The sequence below is a fragment of the Brachycentrus maculatus genome, unplaced genomic scaffold, assembly GCF_059751285.1.
Source record: "Brachycentrus maculatus isolate JH-2025_06_01 unplaced genomic scaffold, ASM5975128v1 h1tg000104l, whole genome shotgun sequence".
In the NCBI taxonomy this organism is placed as follows: domain Eukaryota; kingdom Metazoa; phylum Arthropoda; class Insecta; order Trichoptera; family Brachycentridae; genus Brachycentrus; species Brachycentrus maculatus.
This window is the reverse complement of record NW_028280858.1, coordinates 1,508,479-1,534,072: the sequence shown is the minus strand read 5'-3', so window position 1 is coordinate 1,534,072 and position 25,594 is coordinate 1,508,479. Positions and strand designations below refer to the sequence as shown.

General features: G+C 33.5%; 3 protein-coding genes across 3 annotated transcripts in view; 1 reads left to right on the top strand and 2 right to left on the bottom strand.

The window, feature by feature from the left end:
• The window catches only part of LOC148310225 (iron-sulfur cluster assembly 2 homolog, mitochondrial), a 221,700-nt gene that overhangs the window by 5,731 nt on the left and 190,375 nt on the right, over positions 1 to 25,594 (bottom strand). The gene's annotated exons all lie outside the window — the stretch shown is intronic.
• LOC148310231 (actin maturation protease) lies at positions 3,394 to 7,371 on the bottom strand. Its single transcript, XM_088258804.1, has 2 exons — positions 6,622 to 7,371; positions 3,394 to 3,898 (listed from the first exon to the last, which is right to left on the bottom strand). Exons 1-2 carry the CDS (start codon positions 7,149 to 7,151, stop codon positions 3,574 to 3,576), a joined length of 855 nt encoding a protein of 284 aa, XP_088114930.1. The 5' UTR covers positions 7,152 to 7,371; the 3' UTR covers positions 3,394 to 3,573.
• Positions 8,715 to 23,607, top strand: CD98hc (CD98 heavy chain). Its single transcript, XM_088258877.1, has 12 exons — positions 8,715 to 8,940; positions 10,500 to 10,690; positions 13,121 to 13,296; positions 15,201 to 15,428; positions 15,668 to 15,812; positions 16,384 to 16,556; positions 17,156 to 17,349; positions 17,993 to 18,186; positions 19,319 to 19,435; positions 19,523 to 19,632; positions 21,932 to 22,081; positions 23,341 to 23,607. The coding sequence occupies exons 1-12, from the start codon at positions 8,841 to 8,843 to the stop codon at positions 23,417 to 23,419; spliced, it is 1,857 nt and encodes a 618-aa protein (XP_088115003.1). The 5' UTR covers positions 8,715 to 8,840; the 3' UTR covers positions 23,420 to 23,607.

The following is a 25,594-nucleotide window of genomic DNA, read 5'->3' as shown; positions in this document are numbered from 1 at the left end:
TGTGTTTTGTGCAAATTTGACATTTTTAATTGGACGTGTTAAATAAATATTTGAGTAATTTAAAATAAAACATACATGTAGCTTGTTTTAAACTATAAAAAAAATTTTTTCAATTTTACAAACTCGTGAATAGTTTTTCGAAATTCTTGTAATACAAAATTTTAATATTATCAAAGTATGTACCTACATGACAAAATTATTTATTACTGTGTATAAATATTATACAATGTGTATTTATTTGCATGTTGTGTGTAATACAACGTGGTCTATTTTATCTACAAGAAAATGTCAATATCGCTACATATTGTATTTTTATTCAATTCCATCCATCACTTTCCACAATTCTTCGGAATTTTTTATAATTTATTATGTAGTAATAAAACCAGGTCTATAGTAATAGATGTACAAGAGATATTATTCTTTAATGAAGTGTTTTATATTCTAAGTATTTTGTATAATTACATAATGAAGTTGAAAAGTGTATTGAAATAATTAAAAAATTTAATCCTGTTTTGCAATAAAATTGCCAAATGTAGTTCTGCGAACATCGCAACCATTCGGGATTTTTACATGAAACGAATAATAATTTATATAAGCCAGTTTGTAGTTAAAAAATTCTTCAAGAATAATATACAGTACGTTGCAAATGGATAATCTTTTGGTGAATAAGGAATAACCTGTAATAAAGCAGTAATAGTAAAACCGCGTAGTGTATATGTAGCTTGTTGGTTAGTATTATAGTAGTCTGCCGAACGTATGTTCTCATACAAACTAAATATGTAACGTTAAATAAATAATTAGTCATGGTTGTTAACATAGCGTATTACGTAATATTACTGGAATGTCTTCCTGACACATTTCTTTGTTAGTTCAATTTCTCTTTTGTTAGATGAAATACATGCATAAATAAATTAGAATGAATGTGAAATAAATAATAATTATAAAGAAACTGTTGTACTCGTAATTGAAATGTAAATGTGTTTTATATTTTAAATTGTAATAATAATCATGCATACATATCTGTTCAATTTCAATATTATATTTATGAAATGACACAAGTTTGATCGTGATTAGAAATTGGATAGTTTCACATTTTATAACTTTTTAAAAATAATTAAATGAATATATCTCTCTGATTTTAAGTACATGCCATGTATAACAAATGTACTTTTTATTCGATTGTATATTTTTATTTATAATATCTTAGATTTTAATGCTATCCTCTGATTTGAATCATTACTATTGACTTGACCGTGGACAATAATGGAATTTATTATATATATTTCCTTGTTGGTTAAAATACGAAATTCTTGATATTCATGGAAATAATAATAATCCAACTATTTCCCATTCCGTTCATTTCTTGAGAAATTTGAAAAAATAAAAATTATTTTGTCGAAGCACAATTTAAGTCAGTTGGACAGATTTATTTTTAGTCAGCTATCGAGTCCTCCCTGCGCTCAAACCTTTTTCTGAGGTGGTATGTTATCACTAACTTGAACCAATTTTCTATAAATGACATTTTATCGGCAACTTGGCAGGTTGCAATAGTGCAATCTTTTACACTGTGGTATTTTTCAAAACTGGCTATGACAGATTCCCGACTTCCTTACAATAATAGTGACTCTCGTCTTCCACTTGGTAAATTCTTACTAAAGTAAACCGCACAATCATTTTTGTTTTCTGATGGGAGGACATGTAATTTGTTTATCGTTTGAAATGATTTCCACTAAGCATATGTTGAAATCAAATGCCGAGAAACAGTGAGAAATAATATTGCCACTAATGCAAAAAGGTTCAAGGGTTGGTACACAGCATGACATTCTCCATTTAAAAATATTTAAGCTAACACATTTAGTAAATGCATATAAATAATGAACAACTCTGGTTTATGATTTGTACAGCCAAATTCCCATAACTTAACTGCATTCATTTTATGTAAATGGACATTACGAATTGCCAAATATTTTGTAAATTTATATTTTGTAATAAAAGTTTATTGAGTAACTATCTATTGTAGAATCATGCCTAATACTTAAACCTTCCATTTACCAGATTTAAAATTATATAGATAAACTCTTTTTAGTATTAAAAATTTAATATCTCCGCAATAATTTTCATATAATTAATGTAAATGCTCTTAGATCAACTATTCTTAAATGAAATCTGCAAAAAAATGAAGTAATAAAAATATATACATAAACATAAATAACTTATTTGCAGACCACTCAGTTTAAAGAATCCCTTCCTATGATGAAATTTCTAAAAAAAAAACTTTTTCATAACTTATCTTACTTTGTGCAAATTTGGCGGGATAAATTATAAAATAAATAATATATATATATATAAGATTATGATACTCGAAAAGTTAATGTTACAGTGTGGATGTAGGCTTGTTAAAAATTATATCAAATCATTCTGGTTGCGAATTAAATTAGTGCTGATATTTTTAGAAAGTGCTATATCTGTTTCATCGATGTTAGTGAAAACACTAAATGTTTCAATAATAAAAAAACAATGCAATATGAATATCATACAATGTCAAAAATTTAGTATTGGTTTCGAGGCTGACCAAAGGTGTTAAACTGTAAAACATTAGCACAAATTATCATCTTGAACAGGGTTACGAACCTTGAATTTATTAACCGATTTATACTTTAGGATTTGTAAAGTACAGCTGAAATTTTATATTTGAATGAGAACTATAGCGGTTTATACTGAATTAAATTAAAACAATTCTCTAACAACTCTTAAATTATTTCTTGAGTGCATTTATAGACTGATTGTTAGTTATTTTAAATAATAATGAATAATAAAATACAACCCCAAATAAGGAGTAATCGCTTGGCGTACTAGATTTTAGAATATTCATAACTATCCAAATAATTTGAAATGTGAATAAATGTATTACATCATAAAAGTGCTTTCATTCCACCCTTCTCAAACACGCTGCTAGAATAAGGCAATCTATCGCCAGATTTGAATTAAGTATCCTAAATGAGTTTTATAAAGAGATATAAATATTTTTCTGTAATCAATTTTATCATTACTTTCGAAAGTTTATTACTAATTGCTGCTTATTTCAAGATAGCAATAAGCAGAATTGAGAACAAGGTAAGTAGTAATGTCAATAATTAGTAATTAATTGCCATGTAAAAATATATCGATTTCAGATTACAATTCCAGCTATAAAATTTTTCTTATAAGATGCAGGGTTATTTTTTACTTAAGAAGCTGGGATATTGAATTAAGTACAAAAATAAATATTTTTAGAATGACAGTAGACAATCGATTTACTGGGGTCATTTTTTGAAGCCCAAAGTGTTCAGATGAATATTGTTACATAATTTCAAAGAATGATTCTGCAGTTCATCCGACGCAAAAAGTAATATGTGGGGTTTTACAAAATTGTGTATTTAAAAAAAAAATTGTTCTATGTATTGCGAGTTTTCCACTGGATCGAGATTCTACTGCTTAAAATATTGAAACAATCATACATTTTTTGATTGGATACTATATTTTTCTAAATACAGAATATAATACACATTATTTAATATTTTACACAATTAATCATTATAAAGGATGAATCAAAATAAATTTCCCCTTCAGACCATTTTCTCCTCCCAATCCGCCATCAGGTACAACATACTCCGATTTGTCATACTCTCTGTCGGGAGAAAACTCATTCAAATTCATGTTGCTTTTTTCCAAATCTTTCAACTTCCATATTGCCAAATGGCGGGATTTTCCATGCTTGGCTGTAATATACACATTATCTGGATGGAATCTGTCCCGGTCATCGTTGGATTCATCAGTTATTATAATCCCAGTGACGAGTGCCCAGTGTGCCTTGTGTCCATTCTTAAGACATGGAGAATGGTTGCGATCAGAATCATAACTGCGTAAAAAAGTTAAGGAAATGTTATGATTTTATTGAAATTTCACAATAAATACAAAAATTCTTATTTTATTTTTTGAAGTCCTAATGTAGATGAAGAAGAATATGGAAGTCTGGGCATTTATGGGGTTTATGACCATCATAGGCTGGTTAAAGTTATCACACCAATTCTACCCATGGGGTCTATCATAATTGACAACCACACTGCTCAAATTCTTGGAAGTTCTATATATATGTGATCCAATTTCGAAACATTGTGCTTGAATCAGTAGAATTTTACTAGAGACATGTGAGATGAAAGAAGCTTTTTATTAAGCAGAAACTACTTTAATTGTATGTGAAGTCCGAATCCTGGATTATAACCACATACATGAGAAACGCCATAAAATATAATTTTCACTTGACGACGGTCGTAAGCCCCGTAAATGCCCAGACTTCCATATTCTTCTTCATCTTTATTGAAATAAATAACTCCTATAATTGGAGATAATCCAGATTTGTGAACAAGTATTTGGATACTTTCAAAATGTTGCAAGAATTCTGAAATGAAATTATAATAAAATTAATATTTAATTAAATTTATTATAATTTCATTTCAGAATTCTTCATATAATTAAACCACATAGAAAGGACTATCAACCTATCACCTTCATTAATCTTATTCGAATCACGATGAACTTCGATTGACAATTTACAAAAACTAATTTGGATTGATTTTTAATGAAGGTTGAGAGTAGATAGTAAAGAATACTGTACAAGCATTGTATATTTTTGACATTCTTCGCTTTTTTCCTACACTTTCGGGAGATAGTAGGTAAGTCACTTACATTTAAGGATGTTATAATATTTGTTACAATTATCTCAGTATTTTTTCAAACTTTTTAACAATTAAAAAAAGCGAAGTCAACATTAACATATTTTCTAGGCATGATTTACATGGTGATTTCATTTTCATATTTTCAACATGGCCTGTGTTCATATAAAATTTAATGTAAATGTTCTCTTTGATGTGTAATTGAAAAATTAAAGGATTTATAAAATGGTAGTGCTAATGGTCATGTAGAAAGAATGGATACCAAAATATTTTCAAAGTGTGGATAGGAAAGTAAACTGAAAACAGGTAGGGGAGATTTGACTTTTGATTTGATTTTTGAGATGACCAGATCAATACAACCTTAAATTTTGACATGTCAGGAGTTGATATAACTATGGAACATGTATAACGTGACCATTTATTTTTGTCTTCAAAATGGGACATCTACCAATTTTTATGTAATAGTATGTATATTCCACCTCCGTAGCGCAGTGGTCAGCGCGTTTGGCTACTGTGCTGAAGGTCCCGAGTTCGTTTCCCAGGGGGGTCAAAAATATATATGGCCAATTTTCACTTGCATATTTATTTAATATCACCCTGGACTAGTACAAGAAGCGCAGGGCTGATCACCTTGCCTTCATGCAATTAACGATCAAGTTAACACTGCTTCGCTACGATGCAGTGCCCTATGCACCATTAGGTGCGGATAAGGGTTAGAAGAAGAAGAAGATGTATATTCAAGAAAACACATTTTTTTCCATAGTTTTTATGTATTAATAAAAAGAAAAGAAATGTTAATAAAGAAAATTAGAGGAAAAAAATATTATGAATATGAAAAAATTATGTTGTTCAGGCCATCTAAAAACGGGACGGTCTCGTTCAAAACGGGATGTGTGGTCACTATAAGCATATATGACTGGAAGTATGGAAATTGAGATAGAGCCATCACGTAGTTGGGTAAATGGTCGACTGTGAAACTGTGATAAAGTCCCACCAATTGCAAAAATTAATCCAAGAAAGATATATTTCTGATTGGTCTCGATTGTAATGTTTACATTTTATTCTTTCCCTGTTGCTTTTTTCCTTCCTGTGCCTCTAAAATAGTGGCTATATTAGCCTTTTTTCAAAACCTAGGGACGCATATTGGAACAGATTTGTTAGTTGTTCTATTTTTTCTGCCTATCGCTGTAGCATAATTTTTTTTTCTCTTCTGCTTGTGTTGGCCTGTTTTTAAGAGGGATTAGCCTCCTGCGATGTCGATTCATAGCTGTCAATCCATCTCTTTGGTGGACTGCCCGGGAGTCGTCTATGGAGTCGGGAGTGGGGTTGGCCGTGCAGTGCAATGTGGGGGAGTCTGGATGGTTCCATTCTCCTCACATACCATTGTCTCCTTCGTTGCCTTCCCCATCTAACGACATCTCCTGGTGTTCCTTATTCTATCTCGTAGACTCTTGCCAGATATGCTTCTTAGAGTCTTCATTTCCTGACACTTTTAGCATGTTTTTTGTGACTACGGTGTTCACTCTGCTTTTTTTTATATAAAATAAATTCAAGATTTTATTGATATCTGAACATGCCTGAAGAACATATTGAGATAGTCATTAAACCCAAAATATGTTTGCTAAAATTTAAACACAATGCAAAAAAAGGAGCAGAGGAAGACCGAGAAAAACTTGGCACGATCAAATATGCCAAATACTTGAAAGTGGTCAGGTTAGGAGTCGAAACAATCGGCGGGTATGTATGAGGAGATGCATGAACTAAAGAGGCGAAGAATGTTTGCAAGGACAGAGCGTTGTGGGGTTCTATTCTCTCTGCCCACCCCTGCGGAAAGTGGCGTGATGGTTAGTTAGTTTTAATTTTAAACAAAATCAAAATAACATTTTATCAATTTAAATTAAAAGGATACGGCACTAGAGCGAGATAACCGTCCAGCAATAAGGAAATAACTTCTTCAGAGAACAGACTCTTCTGTGTAATCTCAGCCTTAATGTTTAAATTCAAATTGCAAGCTGCAACATTAAGCAATGAGTGCGCATACTGAACACTGAATAACTCTCCATTGTATGAAAACATTCTACCCTTCGATATCGTAAGCAATTCTAAAGGTGAGATTTTGCGATCGAGTAGCATGGATATTGCTACAAGCCCACACGTTGGACCCTCTTGCAAAAGTGAATCGAAATGTTTATATGTGTTGCGCAAAGGTTTACAATTGATGCAAATACTGTATCTGACACACCCGTACCGTAACTCTGGATAGTCTAGTGCCCATTTGCAATCTGAATCCGAAATATTATAATTAGCATTCTGTTTCTCCGTATTGAGAACATTAGCGTCATTTCCGCTATTAATATTTGATATTGGTAAAGGTGGTGGAGGAGGACATTCAATATTGCACTCAGACATGATAAGCCTCAGCTTAAAATTCTTGTACATTCATACTAAAAATATAAATAATAGCTTCTTGAATATGGAATTCATCTAATTTTAATTTTACCATAAAATCAATAGATTTTTTAAATTGATAAATGCTTTATGATTAAAACATATTTTATTGTAATCAAGATATTATTTTTGACTAGATTTTCAACTTTTAATCAACTATGACAAGATGAAATCAGGTGTCAATTTTTGACACTAATTTTAAATTAGTCGATCGTGAATCCAAAGATCAATTAAATATCATATAACCCGCTAGTATACCATAGACTACATCTGTCTGTAAAAAAAACAGTTTTCCTAGTACCTAATTCTGGGCGAACAGAACTATAATTTATTATAATGCAAGTTTTTAGCTTTCAATTTTTTAATATTCGGTGCAGCGATAACTAACATTCATTTTGGTCATTTTGTCTCTCCGATTCGGCAGCCAATGTGCGATCAAGAGAGTACCGAATGGGGCAATAAACGTGTAGTGTAGCTTCGTCTGAGCGCTGCCTAATGATTCTAGCCACTCGAATATTTTTGTGGAGTTTCCTACCCTGTTCTTTCTGCACAAATGGAGTAATGATAACGATAGATTCGCCGAGTTCTGTGGTAACCAGGGGGGGTCGACTCGTAAACGTCAGATTGTTCAAAAAACGACCAGAAAATGACGAGACACACTAATACACTAACAAAAACACCAAAACGGGAACGAAAAATACGAGATACCAACAAGTTGTTCAAATATTTCAAATAAATATGGACAGACTATGGTTATAGACAATTATCGATAGAAAAATAGAAATCCGTCTATGAAGAACTTCATAATATTGAGTATTATGCCAAAGTTAAAGTTAAATTTTGCGTATGAAAGTGTAGTTTTTTTTACTTAACACAACGCTCCCTTGAACTTCTGCAGCACCCCCCAAATGCAAAAAATTTAAAAACGCCTAGCCAGACTTCCAAAACGCCCACAAAGGGGCGCTGGCACCCCCGTTAAGAAACATAACTTCAGAAAGTGGTGGGCACTCCTTCCGCCCTTTTAAAATATTGTATTTTCTAGAATTTTAAATATAATATAGTAATTTGAAAATTCTATCGTTTTTGTTTTAGTTGAAAAGCCTTATATTTATACATAGTTTGAGATAATAATTTCAAAACCACCATTACCATTACCATTTACCATTGTAAGGCTGAGTTGAGTAACCATTTTTAATCGCCTGAACTCTTTTTATAAATGTCGCGTTTTAGCCGTGACCTTTCTATTTTTGTTTACACTGAAATAAATAAATTTAGATAGTGAAATATCTTCTTTGTAATATTAATATTATAATTTTGAAAATATGTTTTACAACAAATTTCAATATAAATACCATTTAACCTGAAAAATGAATGATAAATATTTCGGCGGGTGGATTTGACATTCAGCCGCGGCGAAGTCACGCCCAGCCGGGAGCTTAGTACTTCTAGCCGTTTACGTCACTTCCGGCCGCTGGCGAATATCACTTCCAGCCATAAAAAATCGAGGTAGTTGGCGGTCTTTATATAAAATAGTTAGTCTGTGGTGGTAACCTTGAGCTGCTGAAAACTGGAAAGGAGGGGCGGTCCACGCGGCGCTGAAACTGATTATTGTGCTGATTATCTATTCGGCTACACTTACATCTACATTATCAAAACTAGTTTCTATTAATAGATTTCGGCATGTCGTCAGAAGTAAAGATACTAAACGTAGATGGAGCAGTAGTCAAACCGCCTGACGACGCGCAGGCTACGTACAAAAGTATACCGGAGACAGACACTGGTGAGAAATCAATACTTTTCTTGCATCATTTTCATCTCAAATTCCGGGAGAATCTCGTAAATAGTACTTTTATATGAAATTTAATAATAAATACAGTCGTTTGTCTTTCAATATTTTGTAAAACATTGAAAACACATTTAACTGCGGCATTTTAGCTTGACCAATTAAAATGATTTCTGATCGCCATTAATTGGTGTTTTAATTACCGTTTTTATGCCTGAACTGGCTTATTAATGTTAATTGCAGTTTAAAGGGCCTAGTTGTTCTTTATTTTTTAAAATAGGAACGTAGACATAAATTCTAATATTAATTTTCCTCAAATTTCTCATCATTTTATGTATGCGCATGTGTATGTGTGCGAATCCCACAGGAAATATCCACTTAATAAAATTGATACCACTCTGATATTACATTCTCGTATTAACAGTGTCAAATAAAAAGGTTTTTAACCCTTTGCCCTTAATTTTTGACCTCCACACCCTGATTGAATTATATAGCAAATCATCATAACCAATGTTCTTTAAAAACCGCGATATGCAAATTTCATATACGTATAACTGTAAACGGGATTTTTCAAAATGGGTAGGTACTTGATAATTAAAATTCAAACCAGAACCATAATGGAACTAGATTTTTTTTCTTTTCTATATCCACCCGTTTTTTTTCAAATTTTGAGAAAGTTGATAAAATAGGTTATGATCACAAAGAATTAATTAAATCAAATAAAAATTCAAACCCTTATCCGCGCCCCAATGGTGCATAGGGCACTGCAACATAAACACAGTGTTATCTTGATCGTTAACACATGAAGGAAAGGTGATCAGCCCTCCGCTTAAGGTACCAGTCCAGGGTGATATTGAATAAATATAACAGTGAAAAAATCACTTTTATTTAAGCCTTTAGCCCCCCTGGGAATCGAACCCGGGACCTCGGGAATGGTAGCTGAGCGTGCTGACCATTACACTACGGAGGCAGAAAAAATAATTAATTACACATTTCTTTATACGAATATGTATAATTTCTAGCTTGCAAATGCAGTCATCTCAAAATTCTCTTTCCTTGACCTCTTTTGACCTCGTTATTGTTTATTTATTATGGTATTGTGGAGGGGTGATTACCCGATGTGGGGAATTGTGCGTTTTGCACTGATTACGTACATCCACATCTCCATTATCTCCTCAGAATTTGCATTTTTATTAATGGATGAAAGAATAAAGAGTTAAACTTACTTGAATGATTCACGTTTATTTTCACAAAGATTATGCTTACAAATAACTAAGATTCTAGTACTAAGTTTATATTCACACAAATTAGTTTAAGTTACAAATTTTATACGCGGTAAATGGGCAACTGAAGGTAGGTCAGATCGCTCCGGTGGCTTGAGACGAGACAGGATCTACCTTGCGTCGTCACTACTTTTAAAGGCGCGGTGACGTCATGCTGTCACAATTGCACAAGGGTTTGTCATGGCCGAACGAAGCACGCACCACAGTATTTTAATGAGACATCTCGGGAGGGTGGAGTAGTGGAAGATTTGTCTATTTATTTTAATCTTGCAGAATACAAACCTGTTCCCAATTCCAACATGGTGAAGGAAAAGGGTGAAAATTGTGCGGATGGGGCTGATGAAAAGATGTTGGCGGAGGATGAGAAGAAGCTCTCCCCCAAGAGGGAGTTGGCGGACGTGAAGTTCCTTATTGCGGACCAGCCGAACGGAGACGCTAAGGTTGACGTCATGGTCATCAAGCAGGTGACGATCATTCTGTCTTACTGAACACAAGCCTCTTAATTCAATTCAATTCAATTTTATTCAACAACTAAAAATTAATATATACATAACAAACAATATTCAAGGCGTATATATTAAAAGTAAGCAAGAAGACTTAAAGGTGTAGAAGAATCCCGCTTCGGAAAACTCCTTCGGACACATGGAACAGATCAATATGCAATGTGATATTGTTCAACATAGCTGTAGCTCTTCCTACAGGCAAGATAATTTTGTAATGTTAAGATATTTACATTACAAAATTGTTACATTTCTACTTCAACTAATACTACTACTTCTACTTTCAACTAACTTTCTAATTCAACAATAAAAGCAACATTTAGGAATACAGGCGGATCTCATCTTTCGCATATTCGACTTTCGCACAATTCGCAATTTTGGCTATTAAAAAAATATATATATATTATTTGTTTCCGTGCAGTTGATTCCCTTTCACACTATAAAAATGCATATGAACCAGGTCCGTACTGCGAAAAGTGTTATGTACGTACTGAATTGAACGTGATCCCAATGGAGAACGTATATTTCAAGTGCGTAGGGCGATCCATGCTAGAACTTCATGTTACAGAACTCTCTACGAAGAAAAGAAGAAAAAAAATAGTAAAATACGAAAATGTAATTTTTATTCAATATGTGCTTAGTAGTAGTTTTTTTATAAAAACAAATTATAATCCACAATTTTTGGTGTTTTAAAAAAAAAATTACTTTCCTTCTACCCTCTCTTCCATTTACCCTCTACTTTCGCACACATTTTCAGGAACCAATCATCTGCGAAAGTTGAGTTCCGCCTTTATTCACATTTTTGCCGTTTTTAAATTACATTTTCATATGGTGTACAAAATACATATCATCGTTGCAAGGTTAAAGTATTGTTTGTAAAAGTATCTGTCATATATGTTAAAATAAATAACAATTTCAAACTGTACGTAACCCATTACCGCCCGCTATACACTTCTCACTGAGTGATTGGTGGTTTTAGACAGGAAAAAAACACACAATATATAGTTGGTTGTATACAGGCATGGGCAGTAATGGGTTAAAATGTTATCCTTATAAACAAAATCAACCACAAAAGTATTCGTAAGTGCTTACAATAGCCAAAAGAGAGTTAATAAACAAATAGGAAAAACAAGTGTTAGAATAATGAGATGTACGTGATTAAGGAAATTCAAAGATAAATATAGAAGAAACTAAGTATGTAAAAACTTACTACAAGTAAGCATACTGCATAAAACAAAAACAAAATGAATCAATATAACTTCATGATTAATTCTTATCAACTAAATTGAAAGCTAAAGTGATATAACAATTAAATTTGGGAAGCATGTTTACAAAACATGCATTATGTGTCGGGTTGTGGTCCCATGGTTAGTGATGCGGACTCTTAAGTCAGAGTTTCTCAGTTCGACCCACTCTACCACAATTTGATACCTATTTCTAATAATGTGCCGCTTAGGCTCACAGAAATAGTATGAAATTGAAATATTTGTGTGAATGATAAAAACACAAATATTACTCTTTTTTAAAAATAAAGAAAAGCCAAGTGTTTTCTCTCAATAAATGGACTTGTCTCAAAATTATATGGATCGACTTGGACTATTTTTGCAATATGTTTACAATATTTGAAGTCACCATGATCACCCTCAAATCCTGTCCTTTTGTTAATAGAACTTCAGAATAACTATTTCATATTTATCTTTTTACTTTTTTAAATATTGATCTGAACGCCTAATTATAATAATTTCACCGTTTACATTGTCGCGTTGCTACTTAGCATAGATTTTCATATACACCCATACCTCGCTTTACGGCCTAGATACGTTCCACGAAACTTGGCCGCAAAGCGAAAAACCTTATTAGGAATCAATTATTCTAATACATACAAATTCAATGGGATCGGTTCCGAATTTGTTAAATATGTAACATGGTTTATCATTCAAAAATGCATTTTATCTTTTTATTTCATATAAATAAAAAATACACACATAAGGAGTACATTTGTACATAAAATAATAACAGACTCCAGAATAAACAAAAATGAATCATGTTACATAAAATATGTGTATGTATACATACATTTTTTTTAAATGGCTTTAATCTGAAGACGATGAAGAAATGGTATAAAAAAATTATATTAATGAATGGTGATATAAAAATGTGTATCAATTTACAAAAAAATAGATTAAAAAAAACTTTTTTTCGATGTCGATATACATACATGTATTACATGTATATCGACAACAAAAAAAAGTCTTTTTTGCCGTTATTGCAAAAAAATTAGGCCGCAAATCGAAAACGTGCCTTAATTAAAGAGGGTCGTTATAGGGAAATGCCGTATAAAGAGCAGCCGTATAGCGAGGTATGGGTGTATAATGGTATATTTGTCTGGTTCAGGGGTTCACCGGACTAACCAAGGAGGAGCTGCTGAAGTTCAGCAATGACCCGTTCTGGGTGCGTCTCCGCTGGTTCATGTTCATCTCCTTCTGGCTGCTGTGGTTCGGGATGCTCGCCGGAGCCATCGTCATCATCGTGGGTGCTCCTTCTTGCGCCCACCCTCCAACCAAGATCTGGTATGCAACACCGTTCATCCATTTGATTCAATCAATTCAATTTGTTTATTCAATAAATAATACATGCATTCCAAACTTACATTCTATACCAACTACGAGATAACTCGTAGATTGCGTTCTTTGCTAGGACGCCGACTAGGAGTTATCTCGTACTGTGTTTACTTGCCATATTCCTGCAGCTAAGATAATATTCCTAGTATATCAGTGCTAATATGGATAGAGGATTTCTAGGAAGAGAACAAAAAATCAATCCTGGCTTACATGAAAAAATTTATTAATAAATGAACAGAAAATATAATCATAAAAAAAATATTAAAAATCAATAAGTAAAATATATTTTATATTGAATATGATTAAATAAAATTGGCTTTTTAGACCGGAATTCTGAAAATTGCCATGGGAGTCATTGTGTTAACATACTTAGGACGGAAAGGTATTTCTACCCGTTCGGTCGATTGATGCTTAAGGATGGAAAAGGTATTTTTACCTTCTGCGCCGGCCTCATTTCAAAGTCAGAAAAGAAGAAATTATTTAATGTTTTTACATGAATATTATGTACCAATCTCTTTTTTAAAGTATAAATTACATGTACACATTTATCGAATCCCGTCGCCAGTCCGCAGGCATTAAAAGCACCCGTCCGAAAGTGTTAATATAAATTACAATCATAAATATATGTTGAAGACTCTTGTCGAAGTAGTAGAAGAATCGATCACTCCCCGTACATTCATCGAAATTCCTAAATAAATATTCTCAAATATTAAAATACCTAAATAAACATCGTCAATATTGAAATACCTAAATACATATCGTCAAACATTGAAACATTGTTGATTTATAAAAGAGGTGACAAAAAAATAAAAAATATTTCGATTTTAAAATTCGCATATTACATACAAAGAAGTAATTTTAAATATCGTGAGCGTACTGCGAAAACTAACCAAGTCAAAAGAAGTTTATGTGTTTCCATGGTGCTAATCTAGAGAATATTTGTAATGTGTAACGATTTGAGAACCAAATTCGTAAAATTCGCACATTCTAAATATTTAAATGTTTTGCCAAAATTATATGGATTGACTTAGGCACTTTTCGCAGTGAGCTCTTGATGTACAAACCGATGCGTGGCAATGTTTCAAATGTAATTTATGTTGTTTTGATGAAAAAAATATCAGCAGCACTGAATGAAATCTATTGGTTAAATTTTTTAATTATTTTTTTTCTGTTTTCTCATAATTTAATATCAAATTTCACTTTACTAAGTTAATGATTAAATTATATTCAGAATACATTATTTTACAATAATAATATTTTTCTACGATATTTTGAGTGTGTCCAAATACTTGTTCACTAATCCGGATTATCTTCAATTATAGGAGTTATTTTCTTCTTTTTTTTTGACATCTCATGAAAGATGAAGAAGAATATGGAAGTAAATGCCCCGACATCCATATTCTTCATCTTTGATGACATATTTTTCTGTTTTGAACTTTAAAAAGTCCTATTTCATAATAACCTAATAATCAGAGACTGCTCTTTTACTCATTGTTAGTTATTTCTAGTATCTGAAATTGCCATGTGCTGATTTGTAAAATAATAGTTTAGTTTATTGTGTAGACTTAACCAGTTGCCAGTTTATCCCGAGCATGACTCGGGCAAGGAGTTTGTGTCGCATTGACGAGTCCGAGTGTTGCTCGGGCAAATCGTATTCCAACTTGGTGGTATTGATTTGCCCGAGCCAAATATATTTGTGCATTTGTTTTTATTGACTAACAAGTGTTTGGGTTGTCCTGTTTCGAGTTGTTTGGTGATGATTTCCTGCACCGACGAATTTTCTCGCCATAATTGGACTGTTAAGTGGTTAAACTACTTTTACATGTATTTTTCTTGATTTGCCCTCCAACCAGGTGGCAGCGAGGCCCTCTCCTGGATGCGAACCCCCTGGACTTGGATGCCAACCCTTCGGATTACAAGTCCTTGGTAGAAAAGATGCCCCTGCTGTCCCAATTGCAGATTAAGGGCATCATGGTAGCCCCCACTCCGGGAGAGGACGATTACGCGGCTGTTACCCCGACACCCGCTGATGTCAGCCAGTTCCAAGAACTATACAAGATAGCAAACGATTTTAAAATTCAGTGAGTATACAAAAACTCAACTTCATGAATGAACTTTTTTTTAAAAAGAGAAATATTTGTGTTTTTATTATTTATACAAATATTTCAATTTCGGTAAGCCTAAGTGGCCTATTATTAAAAATGGGTATCAAATTGTGGTTGGGTGGGTTCGAACCGAGAAACTCTGACTTAAGAGAAGTTGACACGGTGAGATTTTAGCTAGCATTTTTTTTTTTAATAATTCTTTATTTTTATTTTAGCTTGGTAGTGGACTTGATTCCCAACTTTGTGAGCAAGACCTCTGAATGGTTCATAAAGAGTGAGAAAGGAGAAGAACCATACCGTGACTATTTCATCTGGGCCGACAAGAACCCCAGTGACGAGAAACAACTGCCCAATAACTGGGTGAGTACTTCAAATATTCTTCCTTAATAAATTACAGTCTTTTGTTTCTCATAATTGGCGTATTTATGTTTTATTGTTATTATTTGTTTTGTCCACCTCTGTAGTGTAATGGTCAGCACGCTTGGCTACCATACTGGAGGTCCCGGGTTCGATTCCCAGGGGGAGTCAAATAAATATAAGTGATTTTTTTCACTCCAATATTTATTCAATATTACCCTGGACTGTTTGTTACCTGAAGCGGAGGGCTGACCACATTTCCTTCATATGTTAACCCCATTGCAACACAAAGCTGGCGAATCGCCGGCCAAGGTCAATTTGTCACTGACTCACAATGTTGGCGGTTCGCCGGTTTGTCTTTGAAGTGATTTTTCTATATTAAATCTGAATGACAATAACTTTCACAGCTCTGAACTGAACACACTCTTCCAAAAGTACCTGGAGATGAGTCATAATGATCTAGCTTACGAATAACAACAAAAATTATGCTCTTATTTTGTGTGTAATCTAGTCTTAAAGTTATTATACTAAAAAATGTGGATTTAATAATAATAATATTATTATTTATTTATAGCTCTCTATAGATTCTGAGAATCCCGCCTGGACTTACTCTAAAATCCGCCAGCAATTCTACCTCAGTCAGTTTAATGAATCTACTCCAGATCTCAACTTCAGAAATAAAGATGTTGTGGATGAATTTGGAAAGGTTATCAAGTTCTGGATCGGTAATGGTGCTACAGGAGTCAGGTAAATAAATTTTAATTGATTTATTGATTTGGTGTTTTATTTGTAGAACTGTATTTTAATTAATATATTAAATGTTAAAATCAAACACTGATTTTTTTATTTTACTAAGTTGCATTTTATTGTTAAAAAAACAATTAAAAATATATTTTGTGACAATCGTTTCGTCTTGTTAAGGCATATTCAAAGGAATATACCATAAGGCAAAACAATTGTCACAAAATTTATTTTTATGTGTTTTTTATCAATAAAATACAATTTAATATACTCAAAAATATCAGTGTTTGATTTTAACATTAAATATATGAATTAAAATGGAGTCCTACAAATTAAACGCCAAATCTATAATTAAGGAAATGATAATGATTCAAAATTAAATTCTTCTCCGTCTTATTCCTCATTGCTGAGGGTTGTGACCCTTGCAGAAGCAATGACTCTTCTTCAGTTATCCCTTGACTGCGCTACATGTAGCTCTTCCAACCACCGAGCTGCCTGCTGTTGCCTTTATTTGATCGGTCCATCGTGTGGGGATCTTCCTCTCCCTCTCCCTCTCTAATAAGTCAGTAATTAAATAACTGTTGATTTTATGACTCAAAATTCAGGCTCTCCAAAGTGAAGTATCTGCTGGTAGACCAGGCCTTCAATGACGAGACATTCTCCCCTTCTGCGAGCAAGCGGGGGAAGGTGCACAGCGAGTACGGCTTCTACGAACACACCGAGACAACCTACCAGCCGGGCTTGGCGGACATCCTGGCCCAGTGGAGGAAAATCGTGCTGGATTCCACAGAAGGAATAGGTAAGATGACTTCTGTAATGAGACCTCTCTCCTTCTGCGAAGGGACGTGCACAGCGAACGCTGTGCACGTCCAGTGATTTTAAAACAATGCTACATTTTAATTATAACATACTATAACAATTACGCCAGCTCCATTTGTATAAAAGCTAAAGCGGAAAACCTCAGAGACAAAACCATCATGTCGGATCACGGAAGGGCGGCAAAAGAGGATAAAAGTGAAGTTCTGTTTGAACTGTGCTAGTCTGGAAGTTGGAAGTTGGCTATCCACAATGACGAGCAGCTCAACAAGCTGCCCTCCAGCGTGACGACCATCGCTCAGGAAGGCGTCCTGCCCAACACCTTGGCCATTCTCCAGCCCATGGGATCAAGAGGAAGGAATTTTAATTTGTCAGCTCATCTTCTCCCCGCTACAGACTCGACGGCCCGAGACCGATTGACGACGTTTAAATCCATTAATTTTTTTGTAGATCATTATCATCATTATCCTATTATTATTATTACTATCCATGTCTTTTATAAACGCCCTTGAGGTAGTATTTTACGAAAATGGCGCTAAACAAAGTATCCCAATTATTATTATATATACATATACTACTATACTTGATTATACTGCACAATTAGTTAACAAGATTTAATGACGTAGGCACGCTGATGCTGAAGGAGGTGATCGAGTCATCCGATTCACTGATGTTGAATGGCACCTTGATGGTGGACCTGCCGCGCGTCTCGCGGTTCCGCCCGTCCCCGCACGAGCGCACCTACACCGCCACGGGCTTCGACAACAGCATGCAGTCCGCCTTCTCCATCCTCAGGAACTACCACTTGGCCGCATGGATGGTAACTGCTCTCCGTGTAATCTAATCCTTACAAGGGCCCAGAGCGGCTTCGTACTTAGCTTTGAAAATAGGTGTCTGCAAATAATTTTAGGCGTGTAGTGGTTTGATTTTTTTTATTTTATTTTTTATTTTTATTTATTTATTTCATAGATACATTTACTATATGTATTACGGCTCTTTAGGCATAGCCTGTGTTGAGCCGAAATACTAACATGTGAATACAATTTTTTATTATTATTATTTCTCTGTTTTTTTAATTATTAGATTATATACATTACATACAAGAGATAAAATAATAATTTACAGCATAAAGGTTTTACAATAAAATAATTACACCTGGACTTTAATTAATCACTTTGTGAGGAGTGAAGAGATAAGGTGTAGGACGCAACAAATCTTTCTGACAACTGTTGGCGATTCAGTTGGCTTGGCCATGTACTCCGCATGCATCCCGAGAGCCTTATTCAAGCTTGCCTTTATGAGGCATCAGGTTCGCGTCGCCCAGGACGACCACTGCTGACAATTCATCGGCAGTTCGCGTTGAAAATTCGGGACTCAAACCTGACTTGGGAGGATGCAAGGGAGCTGGCAGGGGACAGAAAATCCTGGAGATAGTTTGCAGACTCCATATGCTCCACATAGGGAGCAGATATGGTTTAATAATAGTAATATGTAATCGTCCGCCTCCGTGGTGTAATGGTTAGCGCATTTAGCTACCGTGCTGGAGGTCCTGGGTTTGATTCCCAGGGGGGTAGAATGAAGATAAGTGATTTTTTCATTTTAGTATTTATTCAATACTACCCTGGACTGGTACCTGAAGTGGAGGGCTGATCACCTTTCCTTCATGTGTTAACGATCAAGATAACACTGCGTTTATGTGATGCAGTGCCCTATGCACCATTGGGTGTGGATGAGGGTTTGAAGAGAATATGTAATCTAATAACAATTCCACCACCATTGTATCGCTACAATTATTGATAACTGCATAGTTATCATTTACAAATAATTTTTTTAAATGTGAACTTATTTCAAAACCAACATGATACAAACCTGATAAAAGCAGATTTATTGCTAACCAAATCTTAAATTATTTATGTATTTGCAAATGGATACATTGTTATGTATTATTTCAGAAACCATCTGGAGATGAAAATTTGGCATCAGAACTGTTCATTGTCACCATGCTTCTTCCTGGAGTGCCGATAGTCACTCAGGATCAAATTATGACCTTTGCCGAAAATAAAACCATAGTAAGCTCATTTCTATAAATATTTCTTAAATGTTATAGTTCAATAAAAAATATATAGAAAACATTGTAATATATTTTTTACTTGCAGCTAAATGAGCGATACCTGAATCTGGTAGCGCTGCGATCGCAGCCGAGTATGATGTATGGTGGTTTTTCAAGCTACCTTCTTTCGGATAACTCTGTTTACGCATTTAGCAGGTGAGAAATCATTTACGTTGTATGACGCATTACGCAATCTTCACAATACGGATGAGAACAATATTTAAGAACACATTAGAAAGTACATTACATAATACATTAGACCTATTAGAAGTATTTGGACACACTCAAAATGTTATGTAAGATATACTTTTCCTTTATTAATATTTATTTATTTATTTACTCAATATATCTTATATAAAAATACACTAATGAATACACTAATAGAGAAGCAAAAAGTCTTAAACATAAAATAAAGTAACAAATAGTAAGCACTGGTAAATACACGTCTCCTTCACACACTGTCAACGAGCAGCGAGTGAGAGTGAAACACAACATTTAAATTTATCCATTATAACATGGAGAAGAAATGCTGAGGAAGTACAGGCTTCAAGCTGTATAACAATATATTAAATAAATCTATACTTTCAAAAGCATTGGCTAACATGTGAAGCCGCGGAATCGGAGAGAACATGGCAAAGTTTGCATTATGTAAAAATACTGCGAATATAGATTTTTGCCTAGTACCTCTTCGATGCACGCTAAGCTTTATTTTATTTATTTTATTTTTTATATTAATGTGTTTTATTTCTCCATTATTTTTTTTCACTTAACGACATGTATTTTTTTCATTAGTTTATTAAGTCTAGTCTAATTTGATGTGCTTGATGTGTAACATGTTACTGCAATAATTTTTCTTTTCCTTTCTTAATGCTTCTGGAATTATAGATTCGGGTAAGTAAATATATTCTATTGTATTGACAATTAAATTTACTAAGTGCTGGATTAAAATCAACTAAGCTAAAGAGTTTTGTCCGCCTCTGTTGTGTAATGGTCAGCACGCTCGGCTACCGTTCTGGAGGTCTCGGGTTCGATTCCCAGGGGGGTCAAATAAATATAAGTGATTTTTTCACTGTAATATTTATTCAATACTGGTACCTGAAGCAAAGGGCTGATCACCTTTCCTTCGTGTGTAAACGATCAAGATAACACTGTGTTCATATGAAGCAGTGCCCTATGCACCATTGGGGTGCGGATAAGGGTTTTATTATTATTATTAAGCTAAAGAGGGATTAAAGATTATTTATTTAATTTACAAAATGTAGAAAACCAACACAACCGCCTAGTTGCATTTTATGATTAAACTAAACATCCTTTCATAAAATGATTGCAAACAAAATACATAATTTCATTTCCCATTTGTGAATAGTTAGCTGTTTGCATAAAGAATGGAAAAACATACATTTGTATGTATTCTCATATATTGTACACACAACCCCTACCCTACCTAATGTATACTAGAGATGTAATCTATGGGTAGCTGTTACTTTTTCCGTTACCTGATAGGGGTGGTATTTGTGTGACTTTAATCGGTTTACGATTCTTCCCAGAAAGTTTTGGTTTTAAATTGTCAAATATATTAGGAGCTAGAAATATGCAATAGGCAACTAAATTTGTATTGATTGGTGTGAATAGCTTAAAATTATTTGAATTATCGAATTAAAAAACCGAATTAATTAATGACGTTATTTAAAAGTCAGTGTTCATGTTTATTTGATCGCTCATGTTCAATGCACTTATTCTTGATTTCTCTACCTAAAAATATGCTTTACCAATTTTTAAAATCCTACATAAAGAATTTTCTGCATTGCCGTTTATATTTATATGTAGATATGTGATTGTTTATAAACATATTGGTACATCTATACAACAATACACTAGAATAATGAAATTGGCTTATTTAACAACAATCTCTAGAAATCTTTCAACTCTCACAAAAATAAACTTCTTCTTACCCTTATCCGCACCCAATGGTGCATAGGGCACTGTATCGTATAGAAGCAGTGTTGATCGCAATCTTGATCGTTTAATACTTGAAGGAAAGTTGATCAGCCTTGTGCCTCAGGTACCATTCCTCGGTAATATTGATTTTTCATTCAAACCCTTAACCGCACCTGATGGTGCATAGGGCACTGCATCATAAAACGCAGTGGTATCTTGACCATTAACACATGAAGAAAAGGTGGTAAAGCCTCCGCTTCAGGTACCAAGGTAATATTAAATAAATATTAGGGTGAAAAAATCACTTACATTTATTTGACCCCCCCCCTGGGAATCGAACCCTGGACCTCCAGAACGGTAGCCGAGCGTGCTGATCATCGTACTACGGATGTGGACAAAAATGTTCACTAATGTTTAATTTGGTAAATGCAGAAAGACAACTTCGTTTGGAGAAAAATATGAAATGATCGCGAGCATGGTCAATAAAAATCTTCCTTAACAACATATGTGTTTCTAGGTTTAAAGCTGGAAATCCAGGGTTGGTGGTGCTCTTCAACCCGTCTCCTTCTACCGTTTTCGTGAATTTGGGGATTGTCAACATGATTCCTGAGGAAGTCCGAGTCAGTCTCTTGAGTGACAACTACAATGTGTCGGGTGTCACTCTGAAGTAAGCTGATAATTACTTTTTTAACAAAAATAAACCATTTTGTTTACAATATTTATAACTTGATTCCCCATTACTGTTCAGGTAAAGTCCTTTTTTAATTACGTAATATACAATGGGTTTGCACTTTTTCGTAAGAACGTGTTACACGAGCGTGACATATTTTATTATTATTGTTTTTTTTTTGTATCAATGCTTAGAATTAATTAAAAGGCAATAAAACATTTTTTTTAATTAATGTTTTACTAAGTAAATTTCAATAAGGTGTTTGTAAATTATGCGGAATGCATCGAAACACGTGTCACAGTAGATTTTAAGAAATAGTGATATTTACTCAGTAAAACATTAATTAAAAATGTATAGATTTTACCACAAAGTGACTGCGGAATCAATTAGTGAAAATATTTTATTTATTTATTCACATATAAAAATGTAAAGAAAAATCAACAAAAGTAGTCAGAATTTGTCTCCTTTCTCTACCTGTCAGTATATTGGCTTTGTCACTGATGTCACTTAAATAACTTTAATTTATTTCGATAGATACTAAATAAAAAATATTTTGAAATAAAATGTTTTAAATGTAAAAAGTATAAAAAATTAACTGAATATAATATGGAAGTAGGAAGTGTAAGTACGTGCATGTCACCGCTACCGATGACTCGCACATTTCGCTCACTGCTTTCAAGAACGTCATAAATCAAAAAACTTGATTCTTCAGGAGAACGTTTTTAAAATTTAGAAATATAATACAATGTATTAAAAATAAATATCAAGGCACTTATTGAACTTTTTACTGTACAACAGATCTTTTTAGGTAAAACCTGAAGGTTTTTTCTCCATTTTATAAATATTTAGTATATTTAAAAAAATAATTAAACAATACCTTTTCTTCGAAATGCAAAAACAACACTTTCTGCCCTGTAGCGGGTAAATATTAAGTTAAAAATATGCATCTTTCGCTGGGATTTATAGTACATTTTCTGAGCATTCGGAAAACATGCACAACTGAAAATTGACGATTTTTGATTTATGACGTTCTTGAAAGGAGTCAGCGATATGTGAACATATTCATCTGTCTGTAGGAGCAATCATAAATTCTCTGCAAATTTTATTTAACAGCAAATCGCCATCTTGAAAATATGCATTGGCATGGAATTGTTTTATTTGTTATATTTCTCTTATAATATCACTGAGTTCATTCAGTATGTTATATATTATGAAAAGAATATTATTTTTCAATTAGTCCTTTTTGTTTATTTCAGTTCCAACCTCGGTTCTTCAAATGTGACTGTCTCTGCCAAATCCGCTATAGTCGTAACCTACGTCCCTCTCAAGGATTGAATAGAATAGATGACCCGAGGACATGAGCCGCATGATAGAGGAATAATGATCTAATCGCAAACAATCTAGCATTTATTGGCATTATGCGTGCTTCTAAGATTTTTAGCCTTGAAAAAATATATCAAAAACATTATGGTTTGCAAAAAAATTAAGTAGTGAAATATAATTTAAATACATGAGCATCAAAACTTTGGTTTTATTTTTCCTTATCTACCTTATGTTTTACATAGATATGTAATTTTGTCACTTAACATTCAACCAATGTAAAATTTAACACACCAAGGATGGGTGTTTTTTACGTCTGCGGAGCACTGGCAACGGGATTTAACAAAGGCTTTTATTTAACAAGACCTTAACAAAGAGATTGGTACATAATATTTGTATAAAAACATTAAATACATCTTTCTTTTCTGAGGTAAAAATACCCTTACCATCCTTAAAGATCAATTGACCGAACAGGTAGAAATACCTTTCCCGTTCCAGTGTGTCAATAAACCAGTAAAATTTTAACTATGTAACTTATCCGCTGTCATATCTTTGGGCCATATTTGTAAAATTCTCACAAACTAGAATTTTTCAAATAATTAGGGAACGATTGTGGCATTGTATGTTTCAAACCATTTGGATAATAAATTATTAGGATATATATATATATATATATATATATATATATATATATATATATATATATATATATATATATATATATATATATATATATATATATATATATATATATATATATATATATATATATATATATATATATATATATTATAGGTGTCTCAACACAGATAAACCATTTACAAGGCAATATCAATTCATATTACGGTGACAACTTCATCCAGCGCAGGTCAAGTCCTAGAATGCTCGGATTTTCATATTCCCTTCATATAAATAAAACAATTTTCATATTATGTACCTATAGGTGTCTGCCTGTTGAGGCACATATCATTGTCCTCATAGTAAAAATATAGTGTCTGATAGAAAAAATAAAATAAAAAGTAACATTCACATATAATGTTTGAAAATGATGTGCAATACATCGAAACACGTATCGCAATAGATTTAACCTTTCCCTTCCGGTGCTAAAATAAAACGTGGGTCCCGATGTTGGGTAGTCACTACACAATAAAAAATGAGTGATTTTAAATGGGAAAAATATGGACATTCATAGCTAATCCCCTTAATTAATATAAATGAAGTAAAAAATTTAAAAAAAATAGGTTTATTTGCAGAAAACATTTTAAAAAACCATCTGCCAACGCTTACGGAACAAGCATAGGTCCGCTCTAGTTGCCAGCTCAAGAGCCGCTACCGCTGCGGCCAGCGGTGCTAGCCACTAGCTGAAGGAAGACTGAGAACAATGAGCTTTGAGCTCCTTTCGCTTGCACAGTGCAAGTATGCAAGAGTGAGATGCGAATATAGTGTCCCGCTTCCTGCGCACTCTTCACGCGCAGTTTGTATGGAAATTTGTTTCCCATATTCACAAAATACCTCCGATGTACCCGATAAATTCTGATTAGTATTAATATTATTTTTAAATGAATGCGTAAATATGTTATGGAGGAATACCTAAAATTTTTGCCTTGTATTTATTATATTTATAGAGATATTATAGTTATTAGAAGCAATGTGTACAAGGTACACAACACCGGGAAAAGAGGGTTAAAGAAATGTGGTATTTACCATGTAAAATGTAAATTTAAAATGGATAGTTACTACCACAAATTGACTACCAAATCAATTAATGAATATTTTAAAAAAAAAAAGCCTTTAAAACTAATTAATCTTCTACACATAGGGTATGTATATTGGCGGGTGTATGCTCTAATGGTACCGGTAATGAAGGGGACGAAGAAAACACCAGCTCAGGAGTGAAGACTTATTCTCGAATTATAAGTGTGAGAAGAGCAGAGCACCAGCTCTGCTCTTCTCATACTTATACGCTCTGGCGCCAGCCAGTATCGATATAATGAATTCTTAATTCTTGGGTCTTCCCTATATGACCCTGAGTAATCCCAAGCAAAACCTACCCTCTTCTTATTCTTCTTTTTTAGGACTATGTACTGTCATTCTCCGGTCCGCTCCTGGGAGGTGGAAGACCAGCTATCCCTCCATTGTTTAGGTGGTCTTCCTGGGTGTCTGATCCCGCTTATGCTGCTGTCCGCCGCT